The sequence below is a fragment of the Chiloscyllium plagiosum genome, chromosome 13, assembly GCF_004010195.1.
Source record: "Chiloscyllium plagiosum isolate BGI_BamShark_2017 chromosome 13, ASM401019v2, whole genome shotgun sequence".
NCBI classification, from domain to species: Eukaryota; Metazoa; Chordata; class Chondrichthyes; order Orectolobiformes; family Hemiscylliidae; genus Chiloscyllium; species Chiloscyllium plagiosum.
The window spans coordinates 52,373,293-52,399,679 of record NC_057722.1 but is presented as its reverse complement, the minus strand read 5'-3'; the positions used below and the strand labels follow the sequence as shown (position 1 = coordinate 52,399,679).

The 26,387-nt window shown below is 37.1% G+C and overlaps 1 protein-coding gene across 8 annotated transcripts in view; it reads left to right on the top strand.

Moving 5' to 3' along the window:
- Positions 1–14,143, top strand: part of lrch3 (leucine-rich repeats and calponin homology (CH) domain containing 3) — a 188,148-nt gene extending 174,005 nt beyond the window's left edge. For 7 of the 8 annotated variants that reach the window (XM_043702401.1, XM_043702399.1, XM_043702397.1 and 4 more), the window contains 4 exons: positions 95–232; positions 4,874–4,951; positions 9,675–9,795; positions 13,382–14,143. In XM_043702401.1, the coding sequence (XP_043558336.1) occupies positions 95–232; positions 4,874–4,951; positions 9,675–9,795; positions 13,382–13,461 (417 nt within the window). In that variant the 3' untranslated portion in view covers positions 13,462–14,143. The remainder of the gene's footprint in view (positions 1–94; positions 233–4,873; positions 4,952–9,674; positions 9,796–13,381) is intronic. The other variant, XM_043702400.1, reaches the window with a different exon arrangement.
- The last annotated feature ends 12,244 nt before the right edge of the window (positions 14,144–26,387 follow it).

The window sequence follows — 26,387 nt, the reverse complement described above, 5'->3', positions numbered from 1 at the left end:
GGTCAGTGCTTTACCTAGCTGTCCCCTCCACTGCCAATAAACATGTTTATCTATGACCAAAGAGTTATATATTTCTCTCTGGTTGACTTTTCAGAACATTGAAACAAGGTTAAAGATTTCTCTCCCAAGTGATCTTGGCTCAGCACTAACAGATGGTGTTGTTCTCTGTCATCTCGCTAATCATGTGAGACCACGGTCAGTGCCCAGTATACATGTGCCATCTCCAGCTGTGGTGAGTATTCTGAATTCTGATGCTATTAAAAATTGCAATGCTAATGCTGAGTATTTCCCTTTTAGGTAGGATGTGGGTAATGCTTGCTACCTGACAATGGTATCATTGATAACTGATATTCTTGTTATTCATTCACGAGCTGTACATATCGCCAGCTAGGCCAGCATTTAATCCCTAATTCTTGAAGTAGGTTGTGATATCTGCCTTTTTGAATAACTGCAATCTATGTGCTGTATGAACATAGAAATGGAATAGGCCATTCAGCCTGTCAAGCTTGCTCTGACATTTTGCACGATCACAGCTGATAAAATATTTAAATACATTTTACCCACATTATCCTCAAAACCCGTTATGCATTGATAATCAAATATTTATCAACCTCTATTTTAAATATGATGAAAGATTGAGTTTCCACAGCCTTCTGGCTCAGAGAATTCCCATGATTCACCTCCCTCTGAATAAAAAGAATTTCTCCTCATCTCAATCCACAGTATCATCCTCCTTACTTTTAAATTGTGATCCCTGGTTCTTGACTCTCAAGTCAGGGGAAACATTTTATCTGCATCCACTCCTTAAATATTTTGTAGGTTTCGATGAAATCACCTCTTGTTCTTTGAAATCCTAGAGAATACTGGCCCAGTTTTCTCAATCTCTCTTTGTAGGAGAATCCCATCATCCCAGGAACAAATCTGGAATGTCTTCTACTCAAAAAGCAGGACAAATCCAAACAGACCCATTACCTTACCGTCAATCTACTCTTAATTATCAATGAAATGATAAAAGGTGTTTTGAACGGCACTATCAAGCATCTGTTCATCATTCAATATTAACCTTGTCACTGAAGAGACATTTATGGTCTGCCAGGGCCACTCAGTTTATTATAGCTTTGGTTAAAACATGGACAAAAGATCTGAATTCTAGGGGTGAGATGAGAGAGAGATAGCCCTCAATATCAAGGCTGCATTCAACTGAGTATGGCATCAAGGAGCCCTAGTTAAATTGGAATGAACGGGGCTCAGGGCAAACTCCACTAGTTGGAGTCATATCTGGCGAAGAGGAAGATGGTTATGGTTGTTAAAAGTCAGTCATCTCCATTCCAGGACATCTCTGCAGGAAAACGTCAGACAGTATCTGTGAAGAGAAATCAGAGTTAATGTTTTGGGTCAAGTGACCCTTCCTCAGAACCTGAGGAATCTGATATTGATTTCTGTTTTTCTCTCTGATTTACAGCATCTGCAGTTCTTTTGGTTTTTATTTAGTACTCTTCTCTACAGAAGTTCCTCAGGGTAGTGTCCTAGGCCCAACCATCTTCAGCTGCTTCATCAGTGACCTTTCCTCCATCTTAAGGCCAGAATGGGGATGTTTGATGATGATTGCACCATGTTCAGCACCATTTGTGATTCCTCATATACTGAAGCAGTTCATGTTCAATTGCAACAAGATCTGGATCATTTCCAGGCTTGGGCTGACAAGTGGCAAGTAACATTCACACCATACAAATGCCAGACAATAACCATCCCCAATGCTCCAACATTCTACACACCAACCCTTGACATTCAATGGTGTTAGCATCACTGAATTCCCTGTCAGCATACTGGGAATTACCATTGACCAGAAACTCAACTGGACTCGCCACATAAATACAGTGATGACAAAATCAGGTTAGAGGCTAGGAATACTGTGGTGAGTAACTCATCTCCTTACTCCCCAAAGCCTGTCCACCATCTACAAGGCAGAAGTCAGGAGTGTAATGGAATATTCCCCACTTGCCTGAATGAGTGCAGCTCCAAAAACACTCAAGAAGTTTGACACCATCCAGAACAAAGTAGCCGCTTGATTAGGATCACATCCACAATCATCCACTCCCTCTACCATCAATGCTCAGTAGCAATAGTGTCTCTTATCTACAAGATGCACTGCAGAAATTCACCAAAGATCCTACATCCACTTCCATCTAGAAGGACAAGGTTACCGGTTAGTACTACCACCTGCAAATTCCCCTCCAAGCCATATCAGCATCCTAACTTGGAAATACGTCACTAGTCTTTCACTGTTGCTGGGTCAAAATCCTGGAATTCCATTCCTGAGGGCTTGTGGACTATAGCAGTTCAAGAAGGCAGTTCACCACCACCACCTCAAGAACAACGAGGGACAGGCACGCATGTTGGCTAGCCAGTGATGAACAAATAAAAAAAAACTATCTCTCCAGACTTATTTTCTAAGGGACCTAAATTCACTTTGACCTTTCTCTTCCTTTTCATATATTTAAAGACGCTTTCTCGTTGGTTTTTATATTCCTCACTAGTTTGCCCTCGTAGTTTATTTTTTCCTTTTTTTTTATCCTCCTTTGCTGTATTCTGAATTTATCCCAGTCTTCGGAGCTATCTCTGACTTTGACCTCGTTATATTTTTTGTTTAAATTTAATACTCTCCTTAACTTCATTGGTTAGCTGTGGTTGGTTTATCCTTCTTTTGGAATCATTTCTCTTCCCTGGATATAGTTTTGTTGAGAGTTTTGAATTACCTCCTTAAATGTTTGTACTGCTTGTTTACAGTCTTGCCCCTGGCTAATTTATCTGCCCAGTCCGCTTCAGCTAATTCTATCTTCGTTTCATTTGTAATTCCTTTTAGTTAAATTAAACAGAGTTGTTTCTGACTCAAGTTTCTCATTCTTAAATTGAATATTAACTTTTATCATGTTATGATCACTATTTCCTCGAGATCTTTTACTATCAGGTAATTTAATAAACCTGCCTCCTGACCCATTACCAGATTCAGGATAGTCTATTCCCTGGTTGGCTCCATGACGTATTGCTCTTGGAAACTATCCCTTATGCATTCTATGAATTAGTTGTTTTAGGTACCGTTTCTAACTTGATTAACCCATTAAATGTGAAGCGTAAAAATATTGCTCTATTCTTTTTATGAGCATTGTGGCTGCTGTTTGGGGGTCTCTACTCTATTCCTATTGATGTCATCTTTTCTTTGTTGTTATTTACCTCCACCAAAAATGGACTGTATGCCATCTGAGCCTAGATCAGCTCTCTCAACTGTCCTCATTTCATTTCTTATTAATAATTCTATTCCATCAACTTTTCCTACCCTTCGGTTTCAAGTAGGGAGACCAAAACTGGACACAGTACTCCAGGTGTGGCCTCACCAATGCCTTGTATAATTGTAACATTGCTTTTTAACTTTTATAATCCAGTCGTTTTGCAACAACTGCCAAGATTCCATTTGCCTTTTTTGTTATATGCTGCACCTACATAACCACTTTTCTGTGATTCATGCACAAAGATGCCTGTACTTCTCTGCACTGGCACACTTTGAATCTGCTTCCCATTTAAACAATAATTTGCCCTTTTATTTTTCCAGCCTCTCACGCTTACTTACATTAAACTCCATTGCCAGATCCTGGTCCATTCTCGTAAGCTGTCGATATCCATTTGTAAACTCTATCTCTTCAGTGCACCCTGTTTTCCCACCACTTTCGTATCATCCACAAATTTTGTTATGTTATGCTCTGTCCCTGCTTGGAGATCATTTGTATAGACTCGAAGTAGTTGAGAACTGAATCTTGTGGCACCTTGCTAGTTATGGTTCGCCATCCAAAGGAGGACCCATTCATCCTGACCATATACTTTTTGTCAGTCAGCCGATACTCTACCCCTAACCCCCTGGGATCGAACTTTCTGGATCAGTCTTTTATGCAGTACATTGTCTCGCTATACCACATCCACTGGATCCTCCTTTCCATCTTGCTGGTTACATCCCCAAACAAGTTGTTGAGCCTGTCTTGCCTTTCATGAAACTGCACTGATGCTGGTGAATTGAGCTTTGGTTTTTCAAATGTTCATTTATCTCTTACATTATGATTCCCCACTACAGAGGTCAAACTAACTAGTCTATAGTTTCCTACTTTTTGCCTATTTTTGAATAAGGGTGTCACATTAGCATGTTTCTACTTCACTGGTACCTTTCCAAAGTCCAGCAAATTTTGGAATATCATAACTAATGCATCAACTATCTCTGCTGCTACCTCCTTTAATACCCAAGGATACAGGCCATCAGGCCCCAGTGACTTATCTGCCTTTAACCCCATTAGTTTAATCAAAACCTTCTACCTAGTTGTAGTAATTTTACAAAATTTCTCTGTGGTAACTGCAGTTTTTGGCAAGAAGTTATTATTTTCCACTGTGAAAACGGAGTCAAAATATTGGTTTAATGTCTCTGCCACTTTTGGGTTTCCCATTATTACCTCACCATTTTCATCCTGTAAATTGCCAACATTTACTTTTAGTATTCCCTCCTTACTTGTATACTTTTCAAAGCTTTCAATATCAAAGAAAAGCCAAATCAAATCTTTTACTAACAATATACAAAATGGGATGTCAGCATCAATATCCAAAAAGCTAAGCTAACATCTCAAACTTTATTGAGGTAGTTTATGATGACAACTGCTTTATTGATTCCTATGTATTTATAATTGCAAGGATTGCTTGAATTTTGGATTGGTTCCCTAATGAATTTTCTTATGTCTTTTTTCCCTTTTCCTCATCCATTATCTGTCCCCTCTTGCCCTTTCTGCCACACACTGTTCCCTGACTGAGGTGCACTTGCTTGTTTTGTTTCTGGTTATAGCCCAAACTGACTATGGCAAAATGCAGACGAAATGTGGAGAATTTCCTGGATGCTTGTAAGAGAATTGGTGTACCACAGGTCTGTACCCTTCTACTTTATAGTGGACTATTCTGTATCAGTATTAAAAATATTGTATCATTGCTGCTGCATGATTAAGTGTACTATTTATCAACAACACCAGCTCCTCCACCCAATGTTGATGTCAAGCTTTAATTAAGCCATTATGACCAAAACTGTAGATTTAATTGAGTCAAATTAAATCAATTCAGTTTCATTTGAATCGAGAATGTTTGCAGTTAATGGTGTGTAGTTAAATCTATTAATATTTGGAACATTGGTTTAAAGAGATTGAATGTCAAATTGTGTTTTTAACTACATTGTTTTCTAGAATCTTTACTTGAGTTTTGGAATTTAATGCATCAACTGAGCTAATGATAAGGCTTTGTATAAAAAATTGCCTACACCCAAGCAGTTCTGAAGCTGTGTAACTGAATTCCGAAACTGGTATTGATATGCACTGTGTAATTTGAAGTTGAATTTTTCAGCTTTTTGATGACTTTTCTTCTCTTCAATATTCTATTTTTTGTGGCATTGATCAGCCATCAAATTTTAATTTTATGTTCTATAAAATCGGTAATGTGGCTGATTATATCTACATTTTAAGGCAGGAAACCAGATGAATCTTTTAGCTAGATTTTATCCTGCATGTGTAGAAAAAGATTTCAATTCTCTAACAAGTTATAACTTAACATAGTTTGGCTGTGTTTAGACCAGATCATTATGTTCCTGCTTTCTGTGATCTTTTTGATACTGTGTTTGGATATGACAGCGTATTGAACATAGCTTTCTGTCAAATGAGGAACTCCTCAAATATACAATCTGCTTTAGCTGCGACAATTGAGCACTTCAGGCCAAGAATAGTGTCAAGAGCTATATGTAGCAATCATTTCAGGTAAATTGTTGTTTAACGACATATTTACCCATTATTACCCCATTTTGTTGCTGATACCCCTTTTGGAATAAAACAACGTACTACATACTCTTACTCAGTGTGAACAAAGCCCTGGCAAATCTTGAGCAATTGAATAGATGTATCAAACAACCCGCATAATAACCCTGTAAGCCCATTACTGAAATGGTCTGTATCCAAGACCTGGACAATATTCAAGCTTTGGCTGAAAAGTAACATTTGAGCCACGCAAGTGCCAGGCAACAACCATCTCCAAAAAGCAAAAATCTTAACTGTTGTTCTTCTACAATCAGTGGCGTTGCAATCGCTGAATACTCCACTGTCAAAATTGACCACAAGTTGAACTGGACCAGCCAGATAAATACTGTGGCCAAAAGATCAGGTCAGAGTCTAGGAATTCTGCAGTGAATAACTCTGATTGGCATGTAGATTTCCAAAGCCTGTCCACTATCTACAAGGCCCAAGTCAGGCATGTGATGGAATGCTCTCCTCAAGAGGCTTGACACCATCCAGGATAAAGCAGATGGATTGGCACCACATCCTCAATCACTTCCTCCATCACTGATACAAAATAGCAGCTGTTTGCACCATCTAGAAAATACGCTGCAGAAATTCACAAGGCTCCTTAGATAACACTTTTCAAATCCAAGACCACTACCATTGAGAAGGACAAGGGCAGCAGATATATGAGAAAACTATCACCTGTACATAGCCCTTCAAAACACTCAGCATCCTGACTTAGAAATATATCACTGAACTTCCGTGTCACTGGATCGAAATCCTGGAACTCTATTGGCATTGTGGCTATGCCTGTACCATATTGCTGCCATGAAAGGATAAGAAAGAGGTACTGTAAACCTCAATTCTGTGTGCTTAATGAAATATAAAAGCTTTATGCGATCAATTGATTAAATGCAGTGCAGTCATTATATAACCTCACTCAAAACATATCATTAACAAAATGTTGTAATTTACCTCAAAGAATATGAAGAATGTTCAGGAACTACTGATCTTGCGGCTTATATTTCAGATCAACTTCTAAGGTCGCATTAATGTATTCAGTAATGTATGGCGAGGTGATGGCTAGTAGTATTATCGCTGCACTGTTAATTCAGAGACCCAGCTAATGTTCTGGGGATCTGGGTTCAAATTCTGCCATGATAGATGGTGTAATTTGAATTCAGTAAACATTTGGAAATAAATACCTAATGATGACTATGAGTCCATTGCCAATCGTAAGGAAAAACTCATCTGGTTCAGTACTGTCCTTTCGGGAAGGAAACTGCCATCCTTACTTGGTCTGGCTTATATGTGACTCGAGACACATAGCAATGTGGGTGACTCTTAACTGCCCTCTGGGCAATTAGAGATGGGCAATAATTTTTACCTTGCTAGCAATGCCCTTATCCCATGAGTGAATAAAGGAAAAAAAAAATCATTTTCCTTCATGCTTTTTGCAAGATATGTACTGATCTGGTCTAAATCCCTGGTTTATGTTAGCATAAGCGACAGAATATTGATCTCATAACAGTTTCTTACCAATGATGTTATTCACTTGAAACAAATCCTAAGACTTCACTGGAATCTGAAGTTGTTTGTCTGAGATTCTTAGTGAGCCTAGCTCATGTGCTGCAGGCTTAAAATGTATTAGCAAAGATAGGAACGTGTAATTGTTTTTCATATAAAACTGAGAGGGTGTGTGTCTATTGTGTACTATTTTGAGGGTTATTTTGCTTGGGGCCTGCATATTTTGCTTTGCAGCTAGCTATTGTCCAAATCACTATCTTTCTGAATGTCAGAAATCAGATTTAAAGTGTCATTCGAGTAGATTTCATATGCAAAGGTTTCCAGCAGCCGTGACACCTGCTTATTCTCTCTTATTTATAATGTATACAAACAGATTTAAATAGAAGACCACAGCCGTAATATTCAATATAATCTAAGAGCTAGACACGGATGTGACAAAACATGAATCCTTCATTTTTTACTTTGGTCCGAATGAAACTTTTCATCTGCCCACCATCCTTCAAACATTACATGGAATACAGAGAGAACTAGCCATTTGGATGCAGAATTGGCATGAAGGTAGAAGACAGAGGGTGGTGGTGGAGAGTTGCGTTTCAGACTGGAGGCCTGTGACTAGAGGTGTGCCATGAGGATCGGTTCTGGGTCTACTGCTTTTTGCCATTTGTATAACTGATTTGGATGTGAACATAGGAAGTATAGTTAATAAGTTTGCAGATGACACCAAAATTGGAGGTGTAATGGACAGCAAAGAAGGTTACCTCAGATTACATTGGCATCTTGATCGGATGGGCCAGTGGGCTAAGGAGTGGCTGATGGAGTTTAGTTTTGATAAATGTGAGGTATTCCATTTTGGGAAGGCAAATCAGGGCAGGACTTATACACTAAATGATAAGGTCTTATGGAGTGTTGCTGAACAAAGAGACCTTGGAATGCAGGTTCATAGTTCCTTGAAAGTGGAGTCATATATAGATAGGATAGTAAAGAAGGCATTTGGTGTGCTTGCCTTTATTAGCCAGTGCATTGAGTACAGAGGTTGGGAGATCATGTTGCAGCTGTTTAGGACATTGGTTGGGCCAATTTTGGAATGTTGTGTGCAATTCTGGTCTTCTTGCTAAGGAAGGATGTTGTGAAACTTGAAAGGACTCAGAAAAGATTTACAAGGATGTTTCCAGAGTTGGAGGATTTGAGCTATAGGGTTGCTGGGTAACCTTATCGAGGTATATAAAATCCTGACGGGTATGGATAGCGTAAATAGACACGATCTTTTCCCTGGGGTGTGGGAGTCCAAAACTAGAGAGCATCGGTTTAGGGTGAGAGGGGAAAAATTTAAAAGGGACATTTTCACGCAGAGATTTGGCGCATCTATGGAATGAGCTGCCAGAGGAAGTGGTGGAGGCTGGTACAATTGCAACATTTAAAAGACATCTGGATGGGTCTATGAATAAAAAGTGTTTAGAGCAATATGGGCCAAACAATGGCAAATAGGACTAGATTTATTTTGGATATCTGGTCGGTATGGACAAGTTGAACCGAATGGTCTGTTTCTGTGCTGTACATTTCTCTCTGATTCTGCTTTTCCAGAAAGGAATTTAGGAGTTTTAATGGTCTGTCTTTTCTCAATTTATGCAGAAGGATTGAGAATAAAAGAGAGATGAGCATTCCTGATTTTTGCTTGCTAATGTTCATCCTAGTTTTGACATCTGATACCCCTCAACATAACTTTGGGTTGGGATATCTGGTCGGCATGGACGGGTTGGACCGAAGGGTCTGTTTCCATCTCTGTGACAAATAATTATCCAGCAGTAGCAAGTGATACAGTAGTGTTTAGAAATTGAAACAAGGGATGATAATACCACCAACTAACAGCTTATTCTAGTGTTAAAACTGTAATTTTCTCATAAGAATTCAGTTAAATTGAACAGAAGCAACCTGTTTCAACTTTACAGCATGGATTTCATCTATATGAAAAAATTCTTAAAATTCCTTTGTAAATCAAAACAAATAATCAAATAGATTTTGAATAGTTAAATCCAACATTCAATTCTTTGACAAGTCTTCAACATTTTACACTTGTTTCCACAAAGAAAGAGAGTAAGGTGAACAATAATTGGAACTTCTTTTCAATTAATGCTTCCTTTAAATTGGATACTGATTTTTGGAAGTTAATTGCACACCTTGTGTTTATGTGCTTGAATCTGAAATGGGAGAAAGATAAAAATAATTGAGAGTAAATGTTGCATGCTGATTTTTCTCAACTAATTTTTCTCTGTCATTTCTCTCCTGCTATCACTGAAATATTGGAAGGATGACCTTTGCTCTTCATCTGATGTGCTCCAAGCCAACCTCCTCAGCACTCAAAAGACGGTTGACATGCTACTGACTTTGGGAGCAAGCATAACCAGTCCTGTTCTCACCCCCTTCTCTGGTGGCCAGCTTGCAGGCTTTGCTCTTTTTTACATTAATGTGATGCTGCTGCTTTTTGCTGTGTACCATTGGGTCGCTGCGTTCTAATTAGAAAAGAAAGAATGTGTAAGGGAAAGTGGAGGGTGGGGGTGGGGACAGAGTGACTGCAAAGTGCATTTGGCCTTAGTTTCAAAATCACAAATGTTTCTAAGTACAGTGAGATTATTTTTAATAAAGATTTCATACTCCTGGTATTTTCGAAGAAAAGCCATTCACAGTGCCTTTCATACTATTTCTCATGACGTTTAATTGATTTTGTTGTCTAGATGCCGCTTTTTTCTGCTACTCATTCAATTCAGTCAACACTCCATTGTTTGACTGAAAAGTTTATGCTTTCTTAGCTGACATTATAGTTTTGACTAAAAATTTAGGTTTACATAATTGCAATTCCATCAAAATAATATTTGGGTTTTCTTGTTAATCAGATTAAAGATTTTTTCAAAATATCAAGGCTCAGTTTACACTTTTGTTGGGCTAATTCTGAAAATGGGATCATTGTTAGATAATGGAGTACACTTGTGGTGTTCATTTTAATGAGACCTCCAACTCCCGATTTTCAACGTTTGTAAATGAGCTCCTGGAACTAGGAAGATAGTACACTGAAAAACCTTACCTTAAAAAATAATTATTCTTTTTGTCAACCAATTGCTGGATTGTTTTGATTATGTTCAACCCATGATTTTTAATCCACTACATTAAGTTATTAATCCTGTTGTTTCAGATGTTGGTGGTTGGTGTAGAACTTAATAGTTGTAGAAGTATTACTTATCTTCATGTCAATTTATTCTGCAAATGTGGATATGTGAGAAAGCTTTTGCACATGCTGTGTCTGGACTTCACTACACTATCACTACTGCATATATATTAGTATTAAACATTACACAGATTTGATCATTCATTTAAACAACATCATTACAAGAATAGATAGTTTCAGTAGCAATAAATACTACATGTTTTGTTTCTTGTGAATAAAATTCATTTCTACCATCTGTTTAATTTGTATTTACATTAAATTTAACCATTATCAATCAATCTTTGGTCCTGCCACCATAATTAATGTTTCACCACTCCTGATAACTAATATGCAAAAGCACACTGTTGTTGATCTATATCATTAAGCTTAACATTCGTATGATAGAGAAAATCATTTAAATTAGTAGAATAAAGATTGGCTCATGTAGGAACAGATGAACTTTATGCTACTTAACCCTTATATTTCATAAATGCCATAACTTAGGCATTTTCTAGAGACAGCTGATCTACCTATTCAGTTACATAATTTATATCAAAACTGTGATTTAAGAGTTATGGTACCTGATTTAGCACCATGATCTCAAAAGAAAACCTCACTGATACAAAGTTGATACATCTTTTTCCTTTGTATTGAAACATTAAACTTGATGATATTTGAAAATATTGATAATCTTGACACAAAAATTGTGCTTTTTTTGTGTAACGCCATTTCATATCTGCTATTGCATAAACCAAGTGTTATTGTTTCTTTAACTTGCAAGCATACAATTTGCAAAATTAGAAAATTTATATTGCCAACTTCCAATTTTGTTCAATTATTCATTTATGTTTATTTAACAAGTTATTTTCTTATACATAGTGACGAAAGTATATATTTAGTTAAATAATTCTTCACATTTTCACAGTGGACATTGTGTTGAAGTTATTGGTTGCGAACACCTGAAATTCAGTAACTGGAAGTACATTCATAGTGGCCAGAAATAAACTTATATCAAACTTTTATTTCTTACATATTATCCCTCTCATCCAATGTATTTTATACATGAAAAAGATCAGCAGGTACTTTTCATTAGAGATGAAACCAGAATGTATTTCCTTTAGCTAAGAGGCATGTTTATTCCTGTTCTGGTTCCATTGGTGTTACTGCCATGCAAAGATGGCCTGTTATCCCCATATGAACCAAGACAGCATTTCAACACAGAGTGCAAACCCTTTGGGCATTCACTGCCCCATTCCAAAAGGATGGAAATCAGAATTTTGGCGCGATTTATTTTTCATTTTTTGTCCAACTATCTCTCAAATCAATTCTAGCAACTCTGTTGCTGCCCAACTGAGATTTCCTGATTCAGTTCAAATGTGGGTATAAGCCTGAGACCTTCCTGGTCTTTTCAGCTCAGGGCAGACTTAATATTGTTTATGACCATTCTTCCAGCCAAGAGCACTTTCCAAGTACAAGTTTTATTGGTCCATTAATACTATATTTGAAGTAATTGGGGAATAATAAATTTTTCATCAAATCCTTAGAATGTAGAAGCAGGCCATTCAGTCCATTGAGTCCACACCACTCATCTGAAGAGCATCCACCCTCACCCACCTCATCCCTATAACCCTACAATTAAATTTTGTAAAATCATCTGACTTTGAAGAAACAGTAGACCATATTCTCTAAGGAAAATTACAGATTTTCTGTGAAATTGGAAGGCAATTAAATTACAAATGATTTAGGATGTAGTAGGAGCCCACTCAAGTGCACCATTATGAAGATAAATGCAAAATTACTGCTGATTTTATGAAATCTGATGGATGGGGATCTAAATTAATTGAATTTTTTTAAATAGAGATTTTTGGTTTATTAAAACATTGTGTATTCTTAAAAACAGGAGCATATTTATAGAATTTTCTTAAGTCACTTTCTTTTTAATTAATTTTCCAATTCAGTTTGTTTTTCATTCAACAGGAAAGAATATTACTGATAACTTATAATTGTCCACTACATTTTTATATTATTTTTGATCAGTTCTTCTGAGGATTTAAAACATTATGTTTGATTTTATTGCATTTTATTTTAATTTAAGATTGTCACTACTGGGTATTTTAGTGCGGGTCCTACTTTTTCTTGGTATAAGAAGTTCTTTTCTGTGTAATGCATTCTGCAGCTGGGTCAGGAATTATTGAACATATGCTGGACAAATCTCAGTAACAGATATCAAGTTTGTGCCTTATATTTACAGCACCCTGGTAAATTCAAGTTTTACACATTCGGGCCCAGGACACTACTTTTTAAATCCTGTATATGCAAAATAGGGTCTTGTCAAACCTGACCCAACATCTTTAATTTTAAAAACTTGTTATTCACCTCACATGTACAGCAGCAAACTTTGGTTCCATTGAAGTTTGGAGATCTAAGTTTCCATCCAAAAATCATCCAGACAAGAATAAGATACTATTTTCTTTACTTTTTGCACTTTCTTAATGTGTCAGCCATGTTATGGGTTCAGGTGCATGGAGATCAGAGTTAAGGTGTGAGACTTCATTTTTTGCCAGTGGTGTTTGATTAGTGATAAATCCTGATGTTACTGTTCACAACTGCATTCCACCCAACTTCTGTTGCTGTTTGTTCCCACATGCATCAATTTGCTTGTATGCAAACAATTAACATTCAAAATTAATTTTTGTCATATTAGTTTGTTTTTCAGTTTTTCTATGTTTGGTTTTCGTTTCACATGTATGTCATTTGTTAATTTTGTTTTTCTCCCTTGTCCTTTTGTTCCCCTCCCTTTTTTTTCATTGTTTAGGATCGATTGTGCCTGCCCCTTCACATTCTAGAAGAGAAAGGACTGGCACAGGTAGCCGTGACAATAGAAAATCTGCTTGAGCTCGCCCCTACCAAACAGCACCATTAATCAACTACCTAGAGACTACATGTGATGGGCACCTCACACAAGAAACACTGTAGCAGTAAAATTGAATATGTTTCAAGTTGGCCCCCATGATCAATTTTATCACACTCCTCTTTAGCATCTACGTAATGGCTTTCTGAAAATGAGTTGCTAAATGTGATTTTTTTAATGCTTTTTTTCAAAAATACAGCACTTAATTTGTTTTCCAACTTGGGGACCATGATACAAATTATTTCTATAACATTTAAAATGGGTATACATTGCACTGAGTGAACAAATGGACCTAGGAACTAGATCAGGATGTCTTGCTTTGTGACTTAGTCCAGTAAATAGCTCACCAATTCATTTCATACCGGCCATAATTCAATCTTTACCTGGTGCCGGTAAAACCAAATTTTCCAGGAATATTCTATTTCACTGATATATAAATAGGAATAAAAAATAATTCAAAATGTGATCCATAGAAGCTAAGATAACTTGCACCCCAGATGAGAAAGCTGGAGTGGAATGGAAGGATTTCCTTCAAACAGCCCTTTCTTCAATCTCAGGTAGACCTACAGAGGTTTCATCACCCTTGGTCTCTCATCCTGACATGGTCAAGAATCGCACCCGCCCACACACACAAACAAACACAGACACACATATAAACACACACACGCCCCTTGTTATCCTGCTCCTGGGTCTTCATCTTTAGCAGCACATCCAGTAAGACAGCTGGCACTAGAATGCAACGGACTAATATGACTGGGGCAGTTGGACTGTCAGCCTACTTGCACTCTTTGGAGCATTATCTGGCTGTGGAGTATCCATCAGAGAGGAAATCGAAAATTCATAACCAGCAGCAAAACCACGGAGGTGTGGCCAGCATATCCTTTTCATGTGTATTCCCTGTCTGATAGTGAGTGATGTAAACATTTGCACAAGTGCATGAATATCTAGTCAGAAGCTTTCTTTCAGTATAGAAGTAGTATATTTCGCTGGTAGCTAAACCCAACTGTACATTGACATATAAGGATGTTGTATGGTGTTTCAACGAGTTTATTTTAGAAATTATGCACTGTACTCTCAAATGGATCAGTACTGTATGATTTGTTCCAGGTTTGGTACTGAGGTTTCCTTCGTTCTGGTTATATATTTTACTTACTTAGGAATTCCTTTCTTTTGACTTCATGTATTCATTTTCGCAATACTCTGAATGATTTAAGTATGCTGACAGAATTTACTCTTCATATTATAAATTATATTCATGCAGTATACATATATATTTATTCATAGCACATAGGTATGATAATGCAATCACTAAGTTACTCAGCCATATTTGCATAATGTAGTGATTAGCACTTTATCATGTGGCATTGATGATGCCAGTCAATTCATGGCATCGGAAGGGAACCTGTCTGCGATATGGGCTTGCTACATGAAATATAGCACAGAATCTTCGACTACATTGTTGTGAACTTACGTATCCCCATTTTTATGAATAGTATAAAATTGAATGCACAGTGAAAAATAGTGGAATGGGGTCTGTGTCAATTTTAGTTTTTTTTCACTTAATTGTCAGTTAAACATGAAAGATACCCCCTTATTTGTGGAATAGATTGTATATTAAGTGTTTAATGTGCTGGAATCTCTCAATTTGAGCAATGTACACTTGCAATAACTTAACCGAAAGTTTTCAAACTTAGAAATCATTGATCCCTGTAATACACCTTTAAATTATTTACATGTTCACACCAAAATTTTGTCACTATTTTTAAAGAAGTTATTTATTTTCACACCATTTTAACAAAGTGTTCTTTGCTTAAAACTTGGGATGGATTTTAACCATCAGAAGGTATTTCTGTTTTTTTTAATTATGACTTGAACTGAAAGGTTTTTTCCTGCACTTTCTCTTTTCTTTGTAAATAGTTCCTTTTTTTTCTGTAACTGTTCATGTTTATTTTCAAGAACTGCTTTGGTTCAAATTATGATATTTGAATTTGTTACTTATGTTTGATTTAGTTACCAACCGAGTTAATTGGTTTCCATTTTGTCATTTCATGTCTCCTAAAAATAAGTATCTGATTGGTTTAAAAAATAGCTGACCTTTTAAAAATTACTTTGATTGACACTGAAAACAGTCATGACCAGGCTAAAATCATACACATTGTCTTCAAAGTGAAGTTACCTGTACTAGGGCAGTTCCCTTGTATTAGCAGAGTAATTATTCTTGTTCACAAATAATCCCTGAGAAACCACATGTTATATATTACTGATGCAAGAACCATTTGTTTATGGACCTAATTCCAACTCGGAAACAGGTGGGTTGAGATGTAAGCTGTAAGGAGAACAAAGACACAGCATGGATTCAGAAAGGGAAGGTTATGTTTGACAAACTTCTTTGAGGATGTAACAATGCAGTGGATGGATGGGGGGAACAAGTGGATGTTGTATACTTGGATTTCTAGAAGGCATTCAGTAAGGTGTTGCATCAAAGATTCTGGATTAGTGGTGCTGGAAAAGCACAGCAGTTCAGGCAGCAAACGAGAAGCAGTAAAATCGACGTTTCGGGCAAAAGCCCTTCATCAGGAATACAGGCCATCAAGACTCATTCATTAGTTATGATTCGGAGATGCCAGTGTTGGACTGGGGTGTACAAAGTTAAAAATCTCAACACCAGGTTATAGTCCAACAGGTTTAATTGGAAGCACACTAGCTTTCGGAGCGACGCTTCATGAATTTATGTAAAACTCTGTTATTTCACTTTTCAGATTGGAATCAATCTAAACCTCAGGTCATAGACAGAGAACACAGGGGGCTAACACCTTCAACATATTGTCTAGCTATCACCATTGTTAACAGCTAACGCGAGAATGCAACTTATAAAAAAAAAAGGATTTTGTGATTTACACATGAAAGAAGTGAAACTATCACTGTATTCTAACAGATGAAAGGCTTAACAGACAATCAATTCTTCAATGTATAATTTCAGTTACATCACACTGCAAATTATTGCTATAAATTCTGTGTTACGATCGAGCCCTCCACAATCACCTGATGAAGGACCGTCGCTCCGAAAGCTAGTGTGCTTCCAATTAAACCTGTTGGACTATAACCTGATGTTGTGTGATTTTTAACTTTGTACATCCATTAGTTGGAATGCATGGAGTTGCGGGGCATGTATGAGCATAGATAGAGGACTGGTTGGCCAATAGAAAGCAGAGAGTTGGGATAAATGGGTGTTCGTCTGGTTGTAAATCAGTGGTGAGTGGGATGAGGGGTCGGTGTTGGGCCCTCAACTGTTCATAATATATATAAATGATTTGGAAGAAGAGACCGAGTGTAATGTATCCAAGTTTGGTGATGACACTAAATTGAGTAGAAAGGCAACCTGTGCAGAAGTTGTGCAGGTCTGCAGAGATATTTAGATAGGTTAATTGAGTGGGCAAGGGTCTGGCAGATGGAGTACAATGTTGGTAAATGTAAGGTTATCCACCTTGGAAGTAAAAATAGTAGGTCAGAGTATTATTTAAATGGTGAAAGATTGCAGTATGCTGTTGTGCAGAGGGACTTAGGAGTGCTTGTACATGAATTGCTAAAAGTTGATTTGCAGGTACAACAGGTAATCAGGAAGGCAAACAGAATATTGGCTTTCATTGTTAGAGGGATTACATTTAAGAGCAAGGAGTTCTGCAATTTCTCAAGCTGTTGGTGAGGCCGTACCTGGAGTATTGTGTGCAGTTCTGGTCCCCTTACTTGAGGAAGGATATACTGGCTTTGGAGGCGGTGCAGAGGAAATTCACCAGGTTGATTCCGGAGATGAGGGGCTTACCCAATGAGGAGAGATTGAGCCCCCTGGGGGGACTGTACTCGGTAGAATTTAGAAGAGTGAGAGGAGACCTTACAGAAACATATAAAATTATGAAAGAGATAGATAAGATAGAGGCAGGCAAATTGTTTCTGCTGGTGGGTGAGACTAGGACTAGGGGACGTATCTCAAGATTAGGGAGAGTAGATTGAGGACAGAGATGATGAGGAACTGCTTTTCCCAGAGAGTAGTGAATCTATGGAATTCTCTGCTCAAAGAAGATTCGTTAAATATACTCAAGACATAGTTAGATGGATTTTTGCATGGTAGGGGAATTAAGGGTTATGGAGATAATGCAGGTAGGAAAAGCTGAGACGATGGTTGAATCTTAATGAATAGTGGAGCAGGCTTGATGTACCAAATAGCCTACTCTTCTATTATCATGAAACTATGAAAACGGGGCTGCAACAAATTATAGCTTAACTGAGTAAGTAACAAGATGATATGTGGATTGTATATGGAGAATGGTGGGGTTATTCACTTTGGTCATTAGAATGGAATGTTAGCATATTTTTAAAAAGGTGTGAAATTTGTAATTGATGTTCAGAGAGACTGCTGTGTTATAATTCATAGAATAGAGAAATTTAGCATGTGATACAGCAAGCATCAGGAAGGCTGGTCTTGATTGCAATAAGCTTAAACTATGTGAATAAAGGAAGTCTTGCTACAATTGTCCAGGGCTTTAGTGAGACTATGTCTGGATTAGTATGTGCAGTTTTGGTCTCCCTTTGGAAGGTTATACTTGCATTTGAAGCATAGCAACAAAGATTCACTAATTAGGTCAACCATCTGATCCTAAAGACCAATGGTGAAAGGTGATTATATTGAAACATTAAGAATTTTGAAGAGGCTTGACAGCGTACCTAACTGAGGTTATTTCTGTTTTCTGCTGTGACTGCAATCTCAGGATAAGGGCTCAATCATTTAGGACAGATGAGAAGTTCCTCCCTCAAAGGCTTGTGAATCTTGAATTTTCTGTCCATAGGGTTGAGGATGTTCTGTTGCTGAATATATTTCAGGCTGGGGTCTCACACATTTTGCTGCTCAGAAAATCAGAGGATGTAGGAGTGTGAGGGAAAGTGGAATTAAAGTCCTGGCCATACTGAAGGGTAGAGTCAGCTTGAAGGATCATTTGGTCATCTTTGTCTCAAACAGAATAAGATTTTTTCCAATTTTATTTTGGTCAGGGCAAGTAAGAGTAATTAACAAAATGAGGAATAGAATATCTTTTGAAATGAATTTTCAAACACCAGTCCAACATAGGATAGTTCATCATAGGAAACTATTATCAAAATTATATTCCCTGATTGTTAGAATGAGCTAAACGAATAAGGGGGCAGTTAATATTTTACAAGCAAATGGATTTTTGCCTGCTGTATTTTACAAGATCACACAGTGCTGAAGCCCCAAAGTTGCAGCTGCCAAATACTACTTATGCTACTTCTGACCACCCAGTGTTCTCTCAGCCAAATGCTTAGCAAATAAATCAAACTATTTCATAGTTTATAACTGGTATTTCTTTGCAAGTTACTGTAATTTTTCAGTTGTGATCATACTTTTAGAATTGTTGTCTGCTGCTAAGTAAGTTGTTTCCAACACTTTTTGAACCCTGACAAAGCAAACAAAAAGGTGGAAAATTAACTCCTAAACAAAGTAGACTTGGCAGAGTAAAGTTTGTAGCATTCAGTATACCAATAACAACCTTAGACCAAAATTCTCAGACCTTCAATTTGAAATAAAACTCATGCTAAATTTGGATAGTTAATACTGAAGTACAAAATGGAATCTTGAGTTTTAGACTCGTCTTTTTTTGTCAAATTAATTTGGAAGAACTGTTGGCAGTACTGTCTAAGAAGGCATTTTTTTTCCATTCAGATACAGATAGTAACTTACAACTATTCGAAAAAATGTATGAGTTGTTTAAAAGATTAAGTTTTAATTCCTATCTTGATTATCATTGACCTGGCAGAAATAAATAAAGTTAAATGTGGAATTCCAATCCAATCCCAGCTTTGACTATTTCTTATTCACTATTCACTAACGAATATGTTGAGACGTTAGAATATATTCACTAATGGAAATGGTGACAATTTGAAAAAAAGTTCATGGTAAGAATTTTGAAAATAAAGCTGGAAAATATTTCATTAAACAGTACTGTATCCAGATTAAGATGTTTCAGTTCAACCTAAATAAATCGGATTTCTTTATAGGTTCCTTCAAGTGTTTTCCAATGGTGATGTAATTTAACGGTATCTGTTTTTGGATCTATTGAAAAAACATTGTTATATAATACTTCAAACATCTGAGGATGTTCTGATCTGCTTTTACTCTGCATTGGTATATTTTTTCACTCTCAAAATGTTCTTTTCTAGTTTTCCAGGATCATTTCTATCTGCCACTTCTAGAAATAATTATAAAATTTTAAGTGCCTAATCAACTTTTATTCACAGGCAATTCCATATTTAGTCAATGGAAATTCATGTTGATTTTTAAAATTAGTTTGTTTAAACTGACTTGAGTACCAAAATCGAAGTGAACTGATTTACTTCTGAAAAAATTGACAAGGATGTTGCCAGAGTTGGAGAATTTGAGCTATAGGGAGAGGTTGAATAGGTTGAGGCTATTTTCTCTGGAGCGTCAGAGGTGACCTTTTGGAGGTTTATAAAATCATGAGGGGGATGAATAAGATAAACAGACAAAGTCTTCTTTTCCCGGAGCAGAGGAGTCCCAAACTAGAGGACACAGATTTAATATGAGAGGGGAAAGATTTAAAAGGGACCCAACAGGCAACTTTTTCATACAGAGGTGGTTATTGATGAGAATGAGCTGTCAAAGGAAATGGTGGAGGCTGGTGCAATTACAACATTTAAAAGGCATCTAGATGAGTATATGAATAGGAAGGTTTTAGAGGGATATGGGGCAAATGCTGGCAAAAATGAGTCTAGATAATTTATGATATCTGGTTGGCATGGATGAGTTGGACTAAATGGTCTGTTTCCGTGTTGTACAATTCTATGACTCTTTGACTTTACCCAGCATTTTTAATTGAAAGTGATTGAAACTGATGTATTAAGATAAGTTAGTTTACAAGCAAGATAACCTCAATACTAAGTTATCTGGATCCAGTACTTAATTTTTTTAAGTCTGTGGTGAACATGCATCGAATGATTGTGTGTCCAGTATAGTTTGTTTGTCTTTCATCTGTACACTTGTAAATATATTTGCTTTTTAGTTATTCTCATTGTGGTCGTTTGTACAATTTTGGATGTTATGTTTATGTCATTGTTCCTTTTAAAATTATAGCTGCTCTGCAGGGAGCCAAAGATCTATTTGTAAGTGTTTTTATAGCTAGAGAAAGACTGCAAATGTATTTGAGTGTTTAATTGTTTTCAATGGGAGACTTCTGTGGAAACATTGGGGCCTTGATTTTGATTATATCATGTAAATATTTATCATGTAAAAATGCATGTTCTGAACTCCAGCTTTGCTGTAACTGAATTCTTTGTACATATGGAGAACATACAGTATATGCTTATGAAGCCTTTGTAATGAATAAATACTGTACATTGGAATTGGCCTGAATATGTTTGATTGTTTTTCTGCAAACAAAATTACCTTATTACATATTTCTAACCACATCCACTTCTGTCTGAAAAATGAAAAATACTTAAGAAAGGATAGATTTCCCTGACAGCAATGGAAAAATTGTACAATACAATGGCCTGTTATTGCTGTGAATAAGGTAAATAGAATGAAGATTTCCTCCAAATGCTTTTTTGCACGTGTATTTTCAACTTGCATCCAATTTACTTTTGATGAACATTAACCTGTGAGCTAATACTTGAAATGATAAAGCTTACAAAAGTCTTTTACTGTTTGATATCTTAAAATATGATTTTTTAATTTGAATAAAAATGAATGGTAAAAATGTTGTTCAAGAATTGGCTATAAGATGTTGAATATGACTTGAAAAGAGTAGATGGTCAGTATAGTTCTGGTGTTCCATATGTTTTTTAAAACAAAAATCTAGCATTTACTAATTCTACATTTTCTTTGTTATGTCCATTATACACTTAACCAATATGTAATATATATGAATGAAAGAATTGGCAAAATTTATCAAGCAATGATCATCTTGTTCAAGACTAGTTTCCTTAAAAATGCCATTGCAAAATCCATATTTAACCAAAATATTTTTATTGGTTTCTTTTATCTTATTAATTTCTCAGTTTCTGCTCTTTCAAGTGTTTATGTCCTTTTTCTGATTCCTGATTTTCTTCTTCAACATTTTTTGAAAAACATGTTTATTCATGGGATGTGGTCAGTTGCCTATCCCTAACTGTCCTGAAGAAGCTGGGAATGAACTGCCGCCTTGAACTACTGCAATCTTTGGGTGAAAGAACACCTGCAATGCTGTTCCAAATTGACTTATAAGATTTTGACTCAGCAACAGTGAAGGAATGACAATTATAGTTCTAAGTCAGAATAATGTGTGGCTTGGTGGGGAACTTCCAGCTGGTGGCATTCTCATACAGCTGCCCTTTTCCTTCCAGGTGATAGAAGTCATGGGTTAAGAAAGTGCTGTTGCTGGCCTTGAGTTACTACAGAGATGCTCCAGGTAGTATAAATTGCTATCATTGTGTGTCAGTTGGTGAAGGGAGTGAATGTTAAAGAAGATGGATGGGCTGCAAGTCAAGTGGTTGCTTCATCCTGGTTGGTATCAAGCTTCTTAAGTGTTTTTGGAGCTAAATTTATCCTGATTTGTGCTTAGAACATGGTGGAAATTGGGGCATTAGGGAGACAGTAAGTGAGCTATACTGCAGAATTCCTAATCTCTACCTGTTGTAGCCACAGTGTTTATATAGCTGGTCCAGGCCAGTTTCCAGTCCGTGGTAATGCCCAGGATGTTGATAGTTGGGAATTTAGTGATGGTGGTGTCATTGAATGTCAAGGGGCGATTGTTTGATTCTCTATGTTGGAGATGATCATTGCTTGATTGTGTGGTACAAATGTTCCTGCTACTTTTCAGTCCAAGCCTGGATATTATCCAGGCCGTCTTGCATATGGACACAGACTGTTTCAGTATCTGAGGAGTACTGAATATTGTGCAATTATTAGTGAACATCTTCATTTCTGACCTTATTCTCGAGGATTCGTCAATGATAAAGGAGCTGATGATGGTTGGGTTGAGGACATTACCCTGGAGAACTACTGCAGTAATGAACTTGTTCTTGACTGATTGACCTCCAACAATCATCAACAGCTATCTTCTGCTTTTTGTGACTCCAACCAGCAAGGAGGTTTCCACTGATACCTATTGACTCCAATTTTGCTTGGGTTCCTTGATGCTACAATTGCCTATGCCTTGGTGTAAGGCAGTCACTGTCATCTCACCCCTGGAGTTCAGCTTCTTTCTCCATGTTTGACTCGAAGCTGTAATGAGCTTAGTGGCCTTGGTGGAACGCAAGCTAGGCTGCAGTAAGGTGGAACGTTCCAAATGCAACTTCATAGCACTGTTGGTGACCCCTGATGGTTGAGAGTAGCCTGATGGTATAGTAATGGATGGAGTTTTGGACAGGACATAACTGAGAACGTTTACGTATTGTTGGGTAGATGATGCAGTTTTAGTTGTACTAGAACAGTTTGGTAAGGAGTGCAGCTTATTTTGGAGGGTCTCATCAGTACTATTGCGAGAGTGTTGTCAGGACCCACAACCTTTGCAGTATCCAGTGCTTTCAACGATCACTTGATATTTGAGTGGACTAAATTGAATTGATCCAAATCTGGGATCTGTGATACTAGGGACCACAAGTGAAGACCCAGCACGTCTGCTTGAAGGTACATGCAAATATTAAGCCTTGTCTTTTGCTATGTGCTAGCCCCTCTCATATTTGTGAATTGGATGATTTGTGGTCTCCAACTGCTGATAATTGTTTTAATTGTCCACCACCATTCACAACTGATGTGGAAAGACATCAAATCTTCCATCTGATTTGTTGGCTGCAGAATCATTTAGTTCTGTCACTCGCTGCATGAGCTGTTTGGGATACAAGTAATCTTATGTTGTAGATTTACCATGTTGTCTCCTTCTGTTGAGATATGCCTGGTACTGTTCCTGACATGCTGTCCTGCACTGTTGATTGAACCAAGGTTGATTTCCAGGCTTGATGGTGATGATAATGCTGGAGATATGTGAACAGTTGAACAAGGGGTAAGAGCTTCCCCCTTCCTCAGTCTGCTTTGCCATTCAATAAGGTCACTGCTGATCTGATTGGAATATCAAATCCGCATTCCCATTGACTCCAGATAACCTTTCATTCTCTTGCCTAAGAAGAACCTGTCCACTTTTGCTTTAAAAATATTCAAGAACTCTTATTTCACCACCTTTTCAGGAAGTGTTCCAAAGACTTGTGACCCTCAGAGAAAATAACATTACCTCATCTGTTTCAAATGAGTGAACCCTTATTTTTAAACATTGACCCCTAAATCTGGATTCTCCCAATAGAAGAATCTCCCTCTTTGCATCTACCCTGTTAAATCCCTCCGAATCTTGTGTATTTTAATCAAGTCTTGCTCTTACAAATGCCAACAGGTACTTGGCTTGTCTTAGAACATTAGGCTGTTAGAACATTTACTCCAGGTATTCGTATGGTAAACCTTCTCTGAACTCACTGCATCTACACCCTCCTTAAGTAAGGTGGCCACTGCTGCGCAGAGTACTCGAGATGTGATCACACATTGTCCTATATAACTGAAGCATAAAGTCACTACTTTTGTATTCAATTCCCCTTAACAATAAAAAGTGCATTTTTAAATATATTTTAAAAGGACTTTTAAAAATAAGCTGAAAATAAAATGGAGATTTTAAAATGAACTGTTGATCAAATGTGTGGATGCCATTTGTGTGCCACCTTTATATTATAACCTTGACACAAATTATTGTGATGATTTGGTTGGATAGTTTTTGATTGTATTGAATTACTCGCTTTCCATTCATTTTCTCACATTAACCATATGGCTAAATTATAGTCAGGTATATTTTAAATAACAAGTCGATGGATGGTGATGATTTGATTGCAGTAAGTGCATTTCAAAAGGAGCAAAGGACTTAATGCAAGTCCCTGCTGAAATTCTTAATTTTTTTAGTTCTTCTAAATAGATAAATATTCAATAGTTAAGTAATTAAATTCAGAGGTTCAAGTAGCTTATGAGAAAGCATAATTGACGGAAAGTAGCACCAGTAAGGCAGTGTACTGGAGAAATTAACAGGGCTGAATGTCGATAAATTTCCTGAACCTGATGATCTACATTTTGGCATCAGAAGTCACATGACACCAGATTATGGTCCAACAGGTTTATTTGAAATCTCACAAGATTTCGGAGCACAGCCCCTTCGTCGCTGCACTCTGGAAGCTTGTGTAATTTCAAATAAACCTGTTGGACTATAACCTGGTGTTGTGTGACTTCTGACTTTGTTCATCCCAGTCCAGCACCTCCGCATCATGGCATACCTCCTAAAGTGTTGATAGAGGTGGTTGATGCATTGGTGATTATCTTTCAAAATTTAACAGATTCTAAAATGATTCCTGTAAACTGGATAGTAGCAAATGCCACCCCACCACCCTCTATTTAAGTAGGGAGTGAGAGAGAAAACTAGGAACTACATATCTCCGTTAGCCTTACATCAATGGTAGGAAAATGCGAGAAACTTATAAAGGATGGGATAACTAGGTACCTGATTGATAATGATTTGATTGGGCCTTGTTAGTGTGGATTTGCAAATGAAAAAATTGGGAATTTTTTGGAAGAGGATACCAACAAAATTGATAAAGGGAAGAGCCGATCGATGTAGTATACATAGATTTTCAGCAGATGTTTGTTAAAGATCCCACAGGAGGCTGGTTTAGAAACATTAAACATGTGGGAAAAGAGGTCATGTACTGACATGGATTAATGATTGGCTAAGTCAGAAAACTGAGCAAGTACAAACTGACCATTCTGTTGGCAGGTTGTGACAAGTGGGGGTTCCACAAGGATCTGTGTTTGGGTAACAATTGTTCATAGTCTCCAACTTAAAATCATTGGCATATACTAAATTGTAATATATTCAGATTTCCAGGTGGTACAAACCTAAATGCGAATGTGTGTTGTGAGAAAGATGTAAGGCTGCTTCAGGAAGATTTGGACAGACTTAGTGAATGGGCTTCAACATAGCAGATGGATTACAATGTGGAACAAGAGAGATTATCCACTTTGGTAGGAGAAACAGATGTGTAGAGTATTTCTGTTGCAAAGCAAAGAGAAACATTGGTTTAACCATGGTGTACAAATTTGGGACGGTATTAGATCCAAAGAGGCGACATACAAAAAAACCTGAAAATGCAGCAAACCTGAAGACTGGGAAACTTTTAGACTTCAGCAAAAAAGGACGAAAAAGTTTGATCAGGAGTCAGAAAATAGTGCATGAGAGTAAAATTGCAGAGAATGTAGAAACTGACCATAAAAGCTTGTATTAATGTATGAGAAGAGAAAAAATTAGTAAAGACAAATGTAGATCCCTTCCAGCCCTGAGCTGGGGGAAATTATAATAGAGAAGAAACAAAAAGCATTGATTCAGTCTTCACAAAAAGAGGGCACAATAACCTCCAGAAATTATAAAGAATAAAGTCTTGTGAGAGAGCAGAATTTAAAGACATCAATATTAGTAAGAAATTTCGTGCTGGGGAATTGTTAAATGCTGACGACTCACCATAATAATCTACAAGCCTGAGTACTAAAGGTGTGACCAGGAAATATTATGTGCTTCTGATGGTCAACTTCCAGAATTCTCTAGATTCTGGAGCAGAGTGTGACAAGTGTAACCTCACTATTTAAAAAGGAAGGGAGAGAGAGAGAAGAACATCACTCTGAAGTCTAGCTATTTTCCTAATCAACCTGTTCAGATATCCTGTTACACTGTCTGAGGTGGGTGGGACTTAGACCCAGTCTCCTGGCTTAGGTTAGGGACATTGCTAAGTATTATAAAAGATGGAATAACAGAACACCTGGAAAGCA